This window comes from Monomorium pharaonis, chromosome 7, assembly GCF_013373865.1.
Source record: "Monomorium pharaonis isolate MP-MQ-018 chromosome 7, ASM1337386v2, whole genome shotgun sequence".
Taxonomy (NCBI): Eukaryota; Metazoa; Arthropoda; class Insecta; order Hymenoptera; family Formicidae; genus Monomorium; species Monomorium pharaonis.
Window position 1 is genome coordinate 5,926,430 of NC_050473.1, and position 14,898 is coordinate 5,941,327.

At 35.6% G+C, this 14,898-nt stretch overlaps 2 protein-coding genes across 3 annotated transcripts in view; one reads left to right on the top strand and one right to left on the bottom strand.

Moving 5' to 3' along the window:
* On the bottom strand, nt 1-4,072 carry LOC105830904 (solute carrier family 25 member 44). Of its 2 annotated transcripts, none has more exons than XM_012670598.3 (5): nt 3,809-4,072; nt 2,590-2,898; nt 2,040-2,347; nt 1,770-1,956; nt 1-1,207 (listed from the first exon to the last, which is right to left on the bottom strand). In XM_012670598.3, exons 2-5 carry the CDS (start codon nt 2,762-2,764, stop codon nt 888-890), a joined length of 990 nt encoding a protein of 329 aa, XP_012526052.1. In that variant the 5' UTR covers nt 2,765-2,898; nt 3,809-4,072; the 3' UTR covers nt 1-887. The 2 variants fall into 2 exon arrangements, with proteins under 2 accessions (XP_012526052.1, XP_012526053.1); XM_012670599.3 differs by lacking the exon at nt 3,809-4,072 and adding an exon at nt 3,319-3,802 and having other exon boundaries at nt 888-1,207.
* An 883-nt stretch (nt 4,073-4,955) lies between these two features.
* Nucleotides 4,956-14,898, top strand: part of LOC105830902 (ETS translocation variant 1) — a 30,322-nt gene continuing 20,379 nt past the window's right edge. The window contains exons 1-2 of the mRNA XM_036289558.1: nt 4,956-6,162; nt 11,704-11,818. Coding sequence (XP_036145451.1) covers nt 6,106-6,162; nt 11,704-11,818 — 172 coding nt within the window. The 5' untranslated portion in view covers nt 4,956-6,105. The remainder of the gene's footprint in view (nt 6,163-11,703; nt 11,819-14,898) is intronic.

The following is a 14,898-nucleotide window of genomic DNA, read 5'->3' on the forward strand; positions in this document are numbered from 1 at the left end:
TTTTTTTTTTTTGAAAATCTTAAATTCTAAGTTCTATCTTTTTTTCCTGGTAAATTTGTACATTCTTGATCATTTTTTAAAAATACAAAATCGATTAGCAATAAATATAACGTACATATCCATGTATTTTTTGACTTGCAAGTTTTTAAAAAAAATATTAATGACAATAGAACAATACATCGTTTTAAATTGGCGTTGTGTTTAATCATCTTTTGAATTCTGTACTTTCAGAGTTAAATCCATCTATCGTGAACAGGTTGTTATATTCGGTTCATATTTTCTTAATACCTTCCTACAATTTATGTTTAAAAAACAAAAAAGGCTTTTCTAAAACAAAATAAAATACATATATATTTTAAAAATTATATAAAAATGTCTTTATTTTGAATAAAATTTCTGGAAAATCCGGGAATTTTTATAAATTTTTTTTACAAAATTGAATAAACACCCTGATTTACAAATTACTTTCCTAGTTGCTGTTTTTGGAACTACTGTTTTATGTACATCAAAGTATGTAGAGCCTTCTCTTTATGAGATTGCTGTGGTATATCAAATTACTGGATGCGAATTGCGAATGACGCAAAACGAATGACGAATGATAATACAATTATGCAATTATATATATTACTCTTGTTCGTGTAACGAAAGGTAGCTCTTATCACACTAAATACCTAACGCAACTTAATAGTACTTCCATAGCCAAGAAAAATTAATTTAAGTAGCTCCTTTTACGAATTTTTTTTTATGCCAATTAAATTGTGATTGCCTTTTCATTGATGCGTAAAAAGTGATGCATTGAAAGAGGCGCGTCACAGTCAGAAAAAATCACAGATGATCATCCGTTCCATCTGCGTGAAATTAATTAATCGTAATAGTACCTTTGAAGTTCACCACCGAACGTAACTCTTGTACTCTTCGGTTATGCTTACTCTCTTGATTGTTTCGTAACCTAAGATTATTGAGAAACTAAAACAGGCAGATTGTAGGAGTCTCGCGGAGAGTCCTTTGGTAAACATGTGCAATCCCTCCTCGATCCACAATATCCTAAACGCGCTGAACATACTGTCTAATCGTTGCACTTGCAATCGTGCCCTCACGATGTCTAGAGGATTTGTGATGATCGTGGTCGTGAAACCGCCTAACGTGCCCGCCATCGCTTGTATGCACAAGTGCGAGAACCAGCTCGGAAGCAGTCTTATAAGCTCGTCTGTCGAAAAGGAGATACAAAAAGTGTTATCACTCATTTTTTTTACTCGAGAAAGCATATGTGCCTAGATACGTTAAAACAAGGGTTACTTGGTTAATTTTTTGTGGCAAAACAAAAAGAGAAAAGTCGTGTTTATTTTTACAAAATTGCGTTTTGTAATACTTTTTTGCAATGTATTTGTTTTTGATAATGTATAGCATCAAATTGCACGAATTGCATCAAATTTTTTACATATAGTGATAAAGTCCAAATATTCATGCAGAAATTTATTTGGATGCATTACCTGTTTAAAAATAACGTAAAAACCTAAAACTATAATAAAATTAGGTCATTTTTTTACATAACCCATTATAAGTTTTTTTCAGTTCTTTCTTTTTCTTTATAACTGGTCTCAGAATTAGCTGAAATTTGAGTATTTATTCAAATTTTTTTTCTCATCGATTAGAAAAAAGAACAAACATAAGAGCCTGCAGTGTTTTAATTTCTATAAGTTTTAGTTGGTACTATAGAGCTACTTAACTTTCTTAATGGTTACAAAGTACAAGGTATAATGTACAATTACCTTGGTAAACCGTATACAATCCCCACCAAAGAGCGCTGTTAGGCACATAAGCGCATAAAGACGCCATATACCCTCGATAGAAACCGCGATAACCATCCCTTTGATAAATCAATTTTATTATTTCTGCGGAGATTTGCGCGCGAGTCTTTCCGGCTTCGAGGGTCACACCTAACGGATTCATTCCCATCTGCAAAAGACATTTACTATCTCAAATAAGTCTTTGTTAAAAGTACAGCAAATTTTGCATGGATTGGGGATAGTTTGACTCACTTTATCTACGTATATTTTGCCATGCTTGGTACTATTTATTCCAAGAACCATCAGATGCTGACTGAGAACGTCAAAAGGGACGACTATCGTTTGTCCGACTAAACTGGCGGCACCGCCAGCAATCAATGCCTTGACTCTCGAGTCAACGCGTCCAAGGGGTGTATCTTGTTTGAGCAAGTGGCGCACTCCCTCATAAGTCGATACATAAAATACTCCAGAGACGATTTGAATGGAGCTTATCCAGAAACCCCGATAAAGACCCGAGACGCCTTCCACTTTATAAATTTTTCTACATGCATCTACCATACCTACAGGATAAGATTGTTAAGGATTTGTGGCAAGGATTTTTATTTCAAGGAAAACATCAAAGTTGACAGACAGTCAAAATGATTTTAATTTAAAGTAAAATCAAATAATTTTGACATTTGAAATAATTTTCTTTTGACTAAATAAAAATATATTCATTTTAACTTTCTATTGACTTGGTGTGTTCCTTGGACCTACAAGGCTCAGGAAAGTTAAATTGTATATAGAAGTCAATTTACACTACCATTGTACATGTGATTTTGTCTTTGCACTTGGAGGCGAGTCTTGATCACTGTCAGAGGGTACAGACAACATCTGACTGAGAACGAAGACAGCATGCTGAGTGGAAAGAACTTGGTCTTGTCCATCATGTCCCACTCGATGGTACGGATGAACGGCGTTGCCTCTACCGCGGACATCTCTCGAACGTGGGCAGATGCGGCTCGTAGCGACAAGTGAATCAGATAGAGAGACTCGCGGAGATTTTGACCTAATTTGATGCCGCATATCTCATCCGTGTGTTATGAGCATTAACGCCCAAAATTCTGCTGGTCTGTAAATTCGTAATTACAGATGATTTGGGGATATAGAAGATTGATGAATTGTCTTAGAAACTTAATTTTTTTAGGGTTTAATGTGCCTGATCAGATATATGGCACACTTTGTCCTATTGAACTTGACCTAGAATTTTGTTTCTACTAATTCTATAATTATATTATTCTGTCTGCTATCTTGACAAATTTATACATCACTTTTGAAATATTAAACTTTTCTTAATAAATTCCACACAATCTGTAGGAACTGTTAAGTTAGTTTTTGAGGTTAGTTAACCTCAAAAGCAAGATCGCTTTTATATATTTATATAAATTGTGTAATGGATATATATTGTATAATTAAATTGTTATTTTTACGCTGGAGATTAAAAATCCCCCTTTAACATTATTTCGATGCACGTCTTCGACGACTTGCTTACTATAATTAATTGCAAGACGTCAAAGCATCGTTCCGGAGTCGATCGATTTGATAATGAAAATCGTAAAACCTCCGAATTTTGCCGGACTTAAACGAATTCATGCGCAAAACAATGAGGTCGCGATAGTAAAAGAAATTCGACGTTCAAGGCGCAATAATTGCGAACGAAATATAATTCTAAAACACTGGCGCAATCAGTTGCCCCGAAACACGAGCATACTCGAATTACTTCTGTACCACAATTACAGAATACAAATAATTTTTTTTTTTTGTTTTCGTCAGCGGCGAAGTGCACGTAAAAATATATTTATAACAAATAAAATGTGGAGCGACCTTGGTAATTAGATAAGTAAATAAGGATCGGAAAATGAACGTTATTAATTTCAATTATATTGACGTAATGTATTGACGTAAACGTTTCGACGTCATTATTGGGAAATCGGTCGCGCAGGAAGGTGCAAGTCATTCACAAAAAGTCCGTTATTACTTACAATGATGTATTGCGCTATCGCGGAGTGGATTTACTTCGAAATCTCCTTCGCGTTCGTCCTTGCGCGTTATCAGGAGGAGGAGGAAACCTTCGGTGTTTATAACATAATAATCGGTATGTCAGCTGTTGCGTGTCATCAGCGAGCACTTGGTGTTCCCTGACACGAGTTCCCTTTCATTCACAACATTTCACGATTGTAGAGTTGTCAGAGATAGTGAAAAGTCGTATAAAAAATTATGGGCTATCTATTCGGCAAGATTGTCACGCGCACGCGCTCACACAGGATTTCTTTCCAGTGGCGACATCTCGGTAAAAAATCGTAAACATCGCACACAACGCAGTATGATGCATTTATCTGTAGAACCGTAGAGTCGATGAAAAAGGTCCGTTATCATCATCAATGCACATTTTTCATTGTTATTCTTCATATTTTTCGATATTTTTCATTGTTATTCTTTATGTTTAACGATATTTTATTTTTAATTTTACAATTTTATTTTTTAACGATGAAGCATATTACAGTCTATTCTAGCAATTATATAATGTTTCATAAATTCTGAAACTCCAAGAAAAAGAATTATATGTAAAGAAGTTTTATTAAATTAATGAATGTCTCTTGATTACCAGACATAAAAAGTAAAAGCATGTTTTGCATAGATCAAATCTCGAGGCGACAATAATATGTGAAATTCTCTTTAAGTAGTAACAAACTAAGAACTTTTTTTTTAATAGAGAATTTAATAATTATAAGTTCAAAAGAAATTAAAATTTTAATTTTTAATTTAATTTTAAGAAATTATTGATTTAGGTAAAAATTTTAATAAATTTTAATTTACCTTTAAAATAAGTTGACAAAGATGATTGCATATTTTTTGCATGTGCTTCGTTTGTTTGATACAGATTTTGTAACATTTTCTAACTAATTAAAATGAAAGAAATATGAGTAAAACTTTTATCTTGCTATATTTTGAAACTAATTTAGTCGAAATAAATTTACCTTTAAAATACAATAATAACGGAGTTTGCCGTGTGCTTCTTTTTTTAAGTTGTAATCTTGCTACTTTTTATAATGAATTAAAATAAAAATATAAATACAATTTTTATTTTGCTATATTTTGAAAATAATTTAATCGAAATAAATTTACCCGTAAAATAAATTGATAAAGATAACGTTTGCATATGTTTTTCTTGCACATCTCTCTTAATGAATTAAAGTAATAGTACATTATATGTATAACAGTGATGTAAAGTCGGCCTTTTGTGCACGAATACGGGAGTGGACACACGAGCCAAAGGCGAGTCATCCTGAGGATGACTTGGAGGACAAGTACTATTTAAAAAATGTTAAAATGCTGAAATCCGCGACTTTACCCACAAAAAGGTGACACGAAAGGAACCAATTTCGATACACATGTAAAAAGAGTTGTATACTTAAATCACTTATATTTTACTAATTTTTAATCATTAATCGCACAAAATCGGAACATAGAAATATTTGCTAAAATTGGACTAAATTTACAAGATTTTCATATATGTATACTCTTTAGAAAGAGAGTTAACATTTTTTCAGTGGAGCTTATCCTATTCTGAACGTTGCTGAGACGCTTATGTTGGGCTAGTTTATTTCTATCGAGATTAACTTTACATTAACTTTAACTCATCTAACTTACTTTCTATCTTTTCTTAATTTTAAGAATTAAATAAAAAGAACAAGTTAAATCGGAATTAACGTCAATCTACACAGAAATGGATAAATGTCCTATTCGAAATGTATCTAATGTCCGCGCACGCAAATATCTCGATGGCGATCGACTCGAATTTGTACGCAGCTCGACTCGCCAAAGAGAGCGGTCCTCTCTCGCGTGGAGCCTTTTCCGCGGCTGCAACAGCAGCAGCAGCAGCAGTATCATCCCTCGCTGATCGCTTGCTTGCCCGTGTGTCGCCAATGAGTTTCAGGCTCCGCCCAGTGCCCGGTTTGGCAGTGGTCGGCAAGGAGGCGAAATACGCGCAGGACTGAATTCTACGTCACGCTGGGGGCGTACACCGCGGAGCCGCGGAGACACAACCCCCGGCCGCGAGGGTGGCTCACCCCTCGGGTTTGCGCCGAGATAGATCAAATCACCCGATTCAGTGCTATCTTCGATCTTCGCGCTGTAACATCGGTAGCGGCGATCGGCGAGACTCGCGTTGCGCGTTTTTCGCTTTAACTTCGGTGATTTCACTTACCATTTGTAGTGAGGAATTTTTCTGAGAGTCGTTAGCGAATAAATCGAAGACGAAACGGCGAACCGCGAAGTTATGATGAATCTTGCCGATCAGGAGGTGCCTGCCGCGACGACGGAATTGACGGGCTTAGTAAGTAGCTGAAAATTTATCTGCTGTTTGGAGCATAGGATTTTTATTGGATTTATGTAAAGTTAATAATGTTATTAATTTATTACGATTTTTATTAATTTATTAAAAGATTTTTTATTTGTGAAAATCGGAGCATCTCGGAAAATAAAATAAATTTGTAACATTTGATTGATTTATATTGCACTCGTAAGTATCTCGTTGATGATGCACGCAATTAATGAGTGTATTATTATTTTTATTTATAAGAATAGTATTTTTTTATTTGAAGGCTAGTATCTCGAAAAAACTCAGAAAATTAAGTGAATTTGTGACGTTAATTGATTTTAACTATTTTTGTTGTATGCGACAAAGTGAAGAAATAAAGTCACATTAAAAAATGATAGTATTATATATTTAAAAGTAAATTTAAACATTTTTTATAATTGAATTAGGCAGAGATTCAAAAATAAGTTTTGTCTTATAATCACATCTCTATATATTTTTTAAATTTTAATTTGGGTGAATCAGGAGATTACAAAACCGCATCTGAGAGAAAGGAAAATATCTGTGATAATTTTTATTTGTCGATTTCTTTTTTAGGCGATCTATGATGAAAAATTTTCTCGGAATTTTTATACTAATTGGAATACCTTTGAAAAATATTGTGAAAATTTACACTCTTTTTTTTAGAATTATATATATATGGATTCTTTGTAAAATATTCTAAGATTATAAAAAATCTGAAAAATTTTCTAAAATGTTATAAAATTATGTAGAAATTCTGAAATTTATACGAAAGTAAAACATTATTTTCAATAATCTAAAAAATATTTTATAACTGAAAATTTTTTCAGAATGTTTCTAAACTTTATAATTTAAAATATTTTAAACCTTTTGTAATACAAATCTTAGAATATTTTAAAATTTACATGTACAAAAAATTCGAAGAAAAAATTTTTGTGGGTTGAAACTTGCTTTTGTATCGGCAATACATAACTAATTGTGATGAAGAAATAAAATGAAATAGTTGCAAAAGCTAGGAGAAATTGTTTTACGTTTGATTACTATAAAAATATTTCAACCGCAAGAAAATGAGCTAGATCCGGATCAATTACATTTATTCGATTTACAAGTAAGTCCAGCTTGCTTTGCCGTTAACGCTTCTTTTTGTCAATTCAAATTTTCAAAACGACGTAATGGATTTACGTCAATCAGGGTCCGAGAGGCTGCAGGCGAGTATCGGTGTTGCTCGGTCGGCGCTGCGAGAAGGTGTTTAAGATCCATTAAACGCCGCCGCATTAAGAGAGCCGCCCCGTTCGGATATCCGTGTCCGACTTCCTCAGGGCCGACACAATGGAGAATCTTCCTCGGCGCGAGAGCGGCACACGGGGTCCGCTCTCGGGGTCATCGCGCGTACAATGCGGCCACTCGAGAGATGATCGCTTTGCTCGGGTGGCGAATTGCCTCGGCACGCGCCTCCACGCTCCGATGGCTCGTCCCACGGGTGCCACCCCTTTTGTGTTCTCTAAACACGTAATTGTCGCCGTGCGTGCGTGCGTGCGTGCCACCACCGTGACGACACGACGTGCGCGGGACCCGCGGCGGGTGGTCAACGGAATAGAGAGACAAGGGAGGGATGATTTGGAGCGAGTACTTGATTTATGTTTGTTGACTCTAAAAATCGGCCGATTCCCACACGCACGCTGATGGTGGTGGTCGCTGCCTCACCTCGGCGCCGTTTAATTGACTGCCGCGCGAGAGATAGCATATGTCGCCACTCGAGTTTCCCATGATTAGGGGTGACCGTTTTCTCCTCGGGGGATGGGGCGTGCTGGTAACGGGACTGCTGGTTTGTTTGACGACGATTGTTTAGCTGCTCGTCCGTTTGATTTCTCGATGAGAGCTTGGGCGTTAAATCAAGCAATCAAAGCGATTATCTCGATGTTGTTCAATTGGCAAGATAAATGATACATATTTTTACTCTGTATTGTCTGTACACGAGTTACTCTCGTAATTTTAGATGCGAAAGGACGTTGCGATTATACGAAAACGAACTGCGAGAAATTCGATCCTTCTTCTGTACAGCTTGATCTTTGCGACGCGTTGCGGGAAGCAATTAGCTGATAAACTTCGATCGCACACGGCGCGACGCGTTTTCTTTAATCTCGAAAAATCTCCGCATCGTCCCTCTCGCTGGAGGCATTGTGTCCGCCTTTCAGTGTTCACCGCCGTCATTATCTTCGCGGTCTAAGGGTAGGAAGACGAGGCAGGGAAACTTTCTCTTACGAGAAGTAACGCGACTTCTCGCCTGTGATTGGTAAAATTGACTGCCCTTGCCATTATCGACACGTAATTAGCGGAGGGAAACTCTGGCCTGCCTTTTATCTGCCCGCTGGTCAAAGTGCAACATATACACGCAATGTGGATTGTTAAAGATGTCCCTAATACTTCAGACTGTTTTTAATTTTTATTAGATTTTAAAATAGAATTCTATTAATTGTTATCTTGTTAAACGAAAAATTAACAAGTCTTCAGCAAAAGCTATTGATACATTTTTTAACGGCAACCAAATATATTTTATTAAAAAAAAATTGCATTTGATTCTATGAAATGTGTATAAATAAAAAAATATTTGTTTCCACTAACTAAATTGCATTTGGTTCTGTGAAATGTGTAAATAAAAAAAATATTTGTTTCCAATAACTAAATTTTGTTCGGTATTTTTTAATTAATAAAATGATACATTTTTCCTACTGTACTTGACGGTAGAAATGGACATTTTTCTAATTTTCAAAGTTAGAAAAAGATATAAAAGTAAGTCAAATCAAGATTAAAGTTAATCTGCATTGGTTAAAATGGACATTTTTTTTCTCAGAACTAGAAAGGAATGAAAAGTTAGATATGGATTAAAGTCTATTAATAGAAGAGATGTAATGTAAATTTTGTGCCTGTTTTTCTAGTTAAATTATCTGCACTTGCAAAATCTTGAATTTATCTTCAATCTCTTCTTTCCCCCTTCCTCTTCCGATACAGTCTGTATCAATCGTTTATCAATATCTCAATACTTAATCTCTGAAATCTAACTTCCCAGTCCGTCGGGCGTATCACGAAAGGGATACAGTTTGACGATGTGTCGTCCTGCTCGATGACTTTATTATAAACCGAACCGAAGTGCGCAATTACTACGAGGGTGGAGAACGGTAGATTTGGGGGGATTCGACCGCGCGCCGGCACCCCTGTGTAACCCCGTCGCGAACGACGGGGCGTTCCCCCGACTCATCCGTCGTGGGTATCTCGTTTTCACGAGAGAAGAGGCATAAACGCGGGCATACATAAACTCGCGTGCCGAATATTCCGCGCGCATTCGTCTAAAATAACATCCGCTGGGAAAGGCCACGAGACGTCAAACGGTACGCGTTTTCCGTGTTTGCACTTTCCACTTACGCGTCATTGCCTGATCAATCCTCTGTTAAATCCTGTTTGACGAAAAGGCACCGACGTTGAAAGATTAAACGCAATACTATTTAGTAAAAGCGAGTAGTTTAATCAACATGATTTCTCCATTTTCATATATTTTCGATACAAGAAATATAAAATGTTAATTTTTTTGGTATAGAATTGAGAAATGTGTTTAATAATCGAAATGTTATTAAGCATTAAAATTTTGCTTCAATCAAAAAATGACACTTTATTTCTTGTGTTATTTACATATCGGTTTAATGTTCTATTTTTATTTTATTCCTAATGTATGTTTAATGTATTTCTATTTTATTTCTAAATAGTGTATTATGCGGTATGATTACTTTCATACGTTAATTGCATAACTGAAATATCAGGTAACTAAAATATCAGTATGTGTATATTTATTAAAATATATTTAAGATATTGGATTTTTTAATTAATAACTTTATTGAGTGCAGTAGTTTACAAAAAATAGAGATTTATAGTTAATAGTAGATTTAAAGCAAATTTGAGTAGATCTAATTAATTACCTTAAAAAAGTACATAAAAAAGAGACGCATTATTGTACAGTATTTAAAATTATAAGAAGATAAGAGAGATATGTAAGCTAATTCAGAAAATAATCAAATTTAATACAATAATTGGATTAAAATATACAAATAGAATGCAACTGTTGATTCCAATATATAAAAATATTAGTTAAAATTTGTCTTAAATTAAATTTTTTTTATTTGTATGAGATTAATGCGTATGGAATATTAACGTTTGTTTCGTGCACGATTGAAATGACATTCACGAATCGTTTTTGCGTCAGTAAATATATATACATAATGGATTGACAGGCGTATTAAACATTTAAGGCGGTATTAGTGAATGTAATTAAAATTTATGTTGAAGCGCACGGATTACAGGCGCCGTGCCATCGCGGCAACTAATTGCGGACGACGATTAATTGCGATCAAAGGAAAATCTCGAGGAGAAATTATGAACAAATAATGAAACTTTGAGCAGCGTGACTCTGCCGGATGCTCGTTAATATCAATATACTTTCTATCGGAGATATCCGACATGGAAAACTGTACGATATATTATAATATACATCTCGTATACAATATCTTACGAACAGTTCGACATTTTAATTGTTCTATCACATTGTTTATAAAAATCTTTAATTTGGTAGTCTTTTCTCAAATAAACGTGGTCTTTTGTGACTATTGCGCTATTTTTTTTTCCGCGACGATGGTTTGTGCTCCTGCAGTCCGCAGTCAAATTTTACAGAGTCAAACGTCTACGTTATCGAAATTCCCAAAACCGGTAACTGAGTTTACCACTAGATTGCCCCGCAAGGAGGAAACCGTCCAATCGTTCACCGGATGTCTTCCTCTTGCCGCCTCTCTTACCCTTCGCCCTCTATTTCTCACTGTGTCTTTCGCGCTCCTATATTGAGAGGCCTCACAATCGCTCTCTGAAATCACGTCTATATCATTCTCTTTCCTCATTCGTTCAATATTTCATAACATCGGCACAAACATACAGCCTTGTATGAAGCATCCTCACAAATTGATGTAAACGTTCTCTATATCCAATAAAATAAAAATATAGATTGAAAAACAGTATTATTGAAAAATTATATTTATCTCTTTAAAAATTTTAACAGTAGTTCTCTTTCGGGTTTTATCACCACTTTGTAATTGTAAAAGAATATAATAAATCGAGGATTTATATTTACAGCTAATCTTACTGAATAACGTCACGAAATCACATAACAAAATTACGTAACGAAACGTAATTAATGACGACCAAACGCGTAACAACAAAATGTTTAATTGTTACTTGTTTTTTTTAAATCACATGATTTTTAAAAATCAGGTAACAATTTAAAACATTTTGTTACGCGTTTGGTCTTTATTAATTACGTGATTTGTTACGTAATTTTGTTTGTAATTTCGTGACGCAATTTTTTTTAGTAGGGAAGGGAAGAGGGTGTATCAAATATCAGGCATCTGATGATGTGATCATATTTTTCGGAGAAAGCATTTAAGATATTATGAAGGTTCTGTGCATGTTACGCTAATCCACGATTCTTTTTTCTATTTTCAGCCTGGAAACGGATTCGGCAGACTGCCCGAGCCCCTTCAGACAGTGGCCGGCGAATATTGTGCCCCCGGTAGCTACCCGGTGTCTCAAGCCGCGAGCAATGAAAAGCTGCACACCGGTGAGTGGAATTCTCGTTAATCGACGGACTTCGGTCTCGAGGATAATCGGCTCAATTGGACGTTTTTACCCAGTTTGAACGCTCATTAGCGAAGAGACGATGCACATTCGCGCGTGATTTCATGTTTGCAGGTTCATCTTCTTTTTTTTCTTTTTTCGAGAAAAAGTATCTGTGCAGAAATCTTTCCGAGTCACCTCAACGTTTCGGCCCGACGTTCCTAACGAACTTGCGAGGTTGTAATCAAGGGAAAAGGTGAGCGCGGGTGAGCGGAGACCAGGCGAGTCGGTCGATTCTTCGATTCCCCCGTCGTTCAACTTTGAGAAGCTCTTTGATACCGCTCGTCGCGGCTCGGAGACGTCGCGTTTCCAACGAAGGCGAGGCTTTTCGATACACGAAGATCGCGGGAGGAGTAACGCACACACATAGGAAAGGGCGCGTTTAGGAGGAACACGTGCGGGGGGGAGGAAGACGTGTACCCCGAAACGAAACACGCCGGCAAGAAGGGAGAGAGGCGGCGGAGGGTGAGCCGTACCCCCCGAAGAGAGCCTGTCACTCGCAGGCAGTCGAGTCGATATCTTTATATAGTCGCATCAACGACGACATTATTTTCTAAAGGTCGCGGTGAGACGTGCGCCGGGTTGCATCGTGAAACATCACCATCGAGGCACAATCCGGCCCGGCGAGAGAGCGCTTTTTGCCAATTACTTGGCCCGAGACTTCGCTTTTCAAATGACCGGCCGATATTTCGATGTGCCGCATTTAGAACATCGGAGATATATGAAGAGCCTACGGTAATCGACGCGAGTATTTTTTTCTTGGCATTGATTTGTAAAAAAATTATTCTATAATAGTATAAACGTAGGCGATGAGACACAATTGTGTCTCTTTCACCGATGCAGATTAATTTTAATCTCGGTTCGTCTTTGTCTTTCTAGTTTTAGGAATAAAGAAATGAAAAATGAGATTAAAGTTAATTCATGTTGACAAAAGCCAACATATAACTTTAAACATTAGTATTAAATTAAAAAGAAAATATTCTATTTAACAATATATTTCATATGTATTTCATATGTTTTATAAGTAAGAAATTATGTTGCTTACATAACTTACATGTATAACTTAATCTTCAAGATAATCTAGAATTTCAGAAAAATATATTTTTATTTTAATATTGTAATAATTATTTAAAAAGATACACGTTTGTTTCAATGAAAATTCTTATTTTCTTGGTTTGGAGATATTTTCTTAATAAAACTATAAGGTCTTTTCATGTAAGCATATTATGCATTTAATGCTATATAATCTTATTTTAACTTATTTAATATTCACCTGTAGTCTCGATTATGATGTCGTTTATTTCCAAAGTCATTGCATTTATTTGATACATATTATCTTTTAAGTGACACAGATGGAGAAATTTTAGAACAAGCTGAAGAAACGTTCGCTGAAATAATCGCCGCGATAATTTGTCCTCTTTGGCGACAACGTCTCCTCTTTCGGATCGAGTGTCTTCCCAGCCTTGACCCAGAAACACGACGTCAATTCCCCGATACGAGATTCAATAAGTGACGCGTTATCACCGCAAAGACTTCCCCGGGGTGTCCTCGCAGGGGTGGAATTTTTCCCTCCCCTCTCCCCTTCGACGTCCTCCCCGTATCTAGGAGAGTCGCCGAACAACCCCAGCCAGCGTCTGGCTGCAGTGATTGACACTTTATATCTAGCATTGGCATGCCACGGCGTGAAGCCGCCGCTCTCTCGCTCTCGGGATGGACCACCTCCGCCTAACTCAATCACTGCCTATAATGCCGCAATTTCTCTATCATAATCGCGTTACATCCCCCTCTTCTCTCTTCGTCAGGGCTCGATCCACTTTTCGACACGACGATTCAGAAATATTGAAACGCCGCCGCGACGGATGGAAGTACCGCTGATCGTTCCCCGCTTTCTCTTCTTTTCCCCTCTCTTTCCCTCCCCCCTTTTCTTTCTCTCTCGGTTTTTTTTTCATATTCGACGCAAATATCTGGAAGCAGCATTGTAACAACTTCATCTCTCTGTGACGAACATTTTAGAGTTTAATTATAGAACGTTACAAAATTTAATTAAACGTAAATGTTCGTCGTTTTTTGCCAATTCACATTTTGTTAATTTTGTTTCTTTTACGTCTATTTCAATTACCATTACTAAAGATATATTAATATTAATTAATAGTTCAGTACGAGATTGTTTGTTGAATTGTCTTACAAAAAAATTGGGAAAATTTGTTAAATAAAAATTTATCTGGAAAGAATTGTTTTGTTAAAGAAAAAGAATAGATCAAAAATCAGCTACACGCAACTCTGAAAATAATTGAATCAATTATTTGAAAAATAAATATCTTTTGTCAAAATTGAGATATTTAGAATTATGTAAATGTAGATGCACATTTTTCTTATATCTTAATTTTGGCGAAAATTGATTTACATTTCAAATAATCAGTTATGTTGGACCATTGAAGTAATTGTGTATGACGCTCAAACTATTATAATATCTAGAATATCAAAACTTGTTTTAGTATTAGTCTAATTGTTCTATAATTTTGATGGTTTAGTATGATTATTTTCAGTTTTGTATTTAGGTTAATTTTTACATATCCGCTTCAGCGAATCTCTTTTACGGAAACAATGCTTTGGCTAAACTATTTAAAAATTTAGCTAGATCATAAAAATAATTATGTACAGCACACGCCAGTTGGTTAGTAGAATATCAGTTTTTTGCTGCTTTTTTTATCATACTTGAATACATTTATAATTATTTTGATATTCCAACATTCTGAGAAAGAAATGTTAATTTGACTAAATTTTTCAATAATAGTAAATTAATTCTTACAATCGATAATTGTTTTAAACATATAAAATTAAGATCGCCTATTCGGTCTGCAGCAGATTTTGGTGCTGAGTAGATTTTTTTTATTAATTTAACGTACCAAGCTAAATCTCGATGCTCAGAAGCATCTTTAAATTCTTCTCTTATCCGGAAAAAAACTGGAAATAATTTATTGCGAAAAATAGTACCCTAACCAGATTTGAATTAGGATTCTTCAC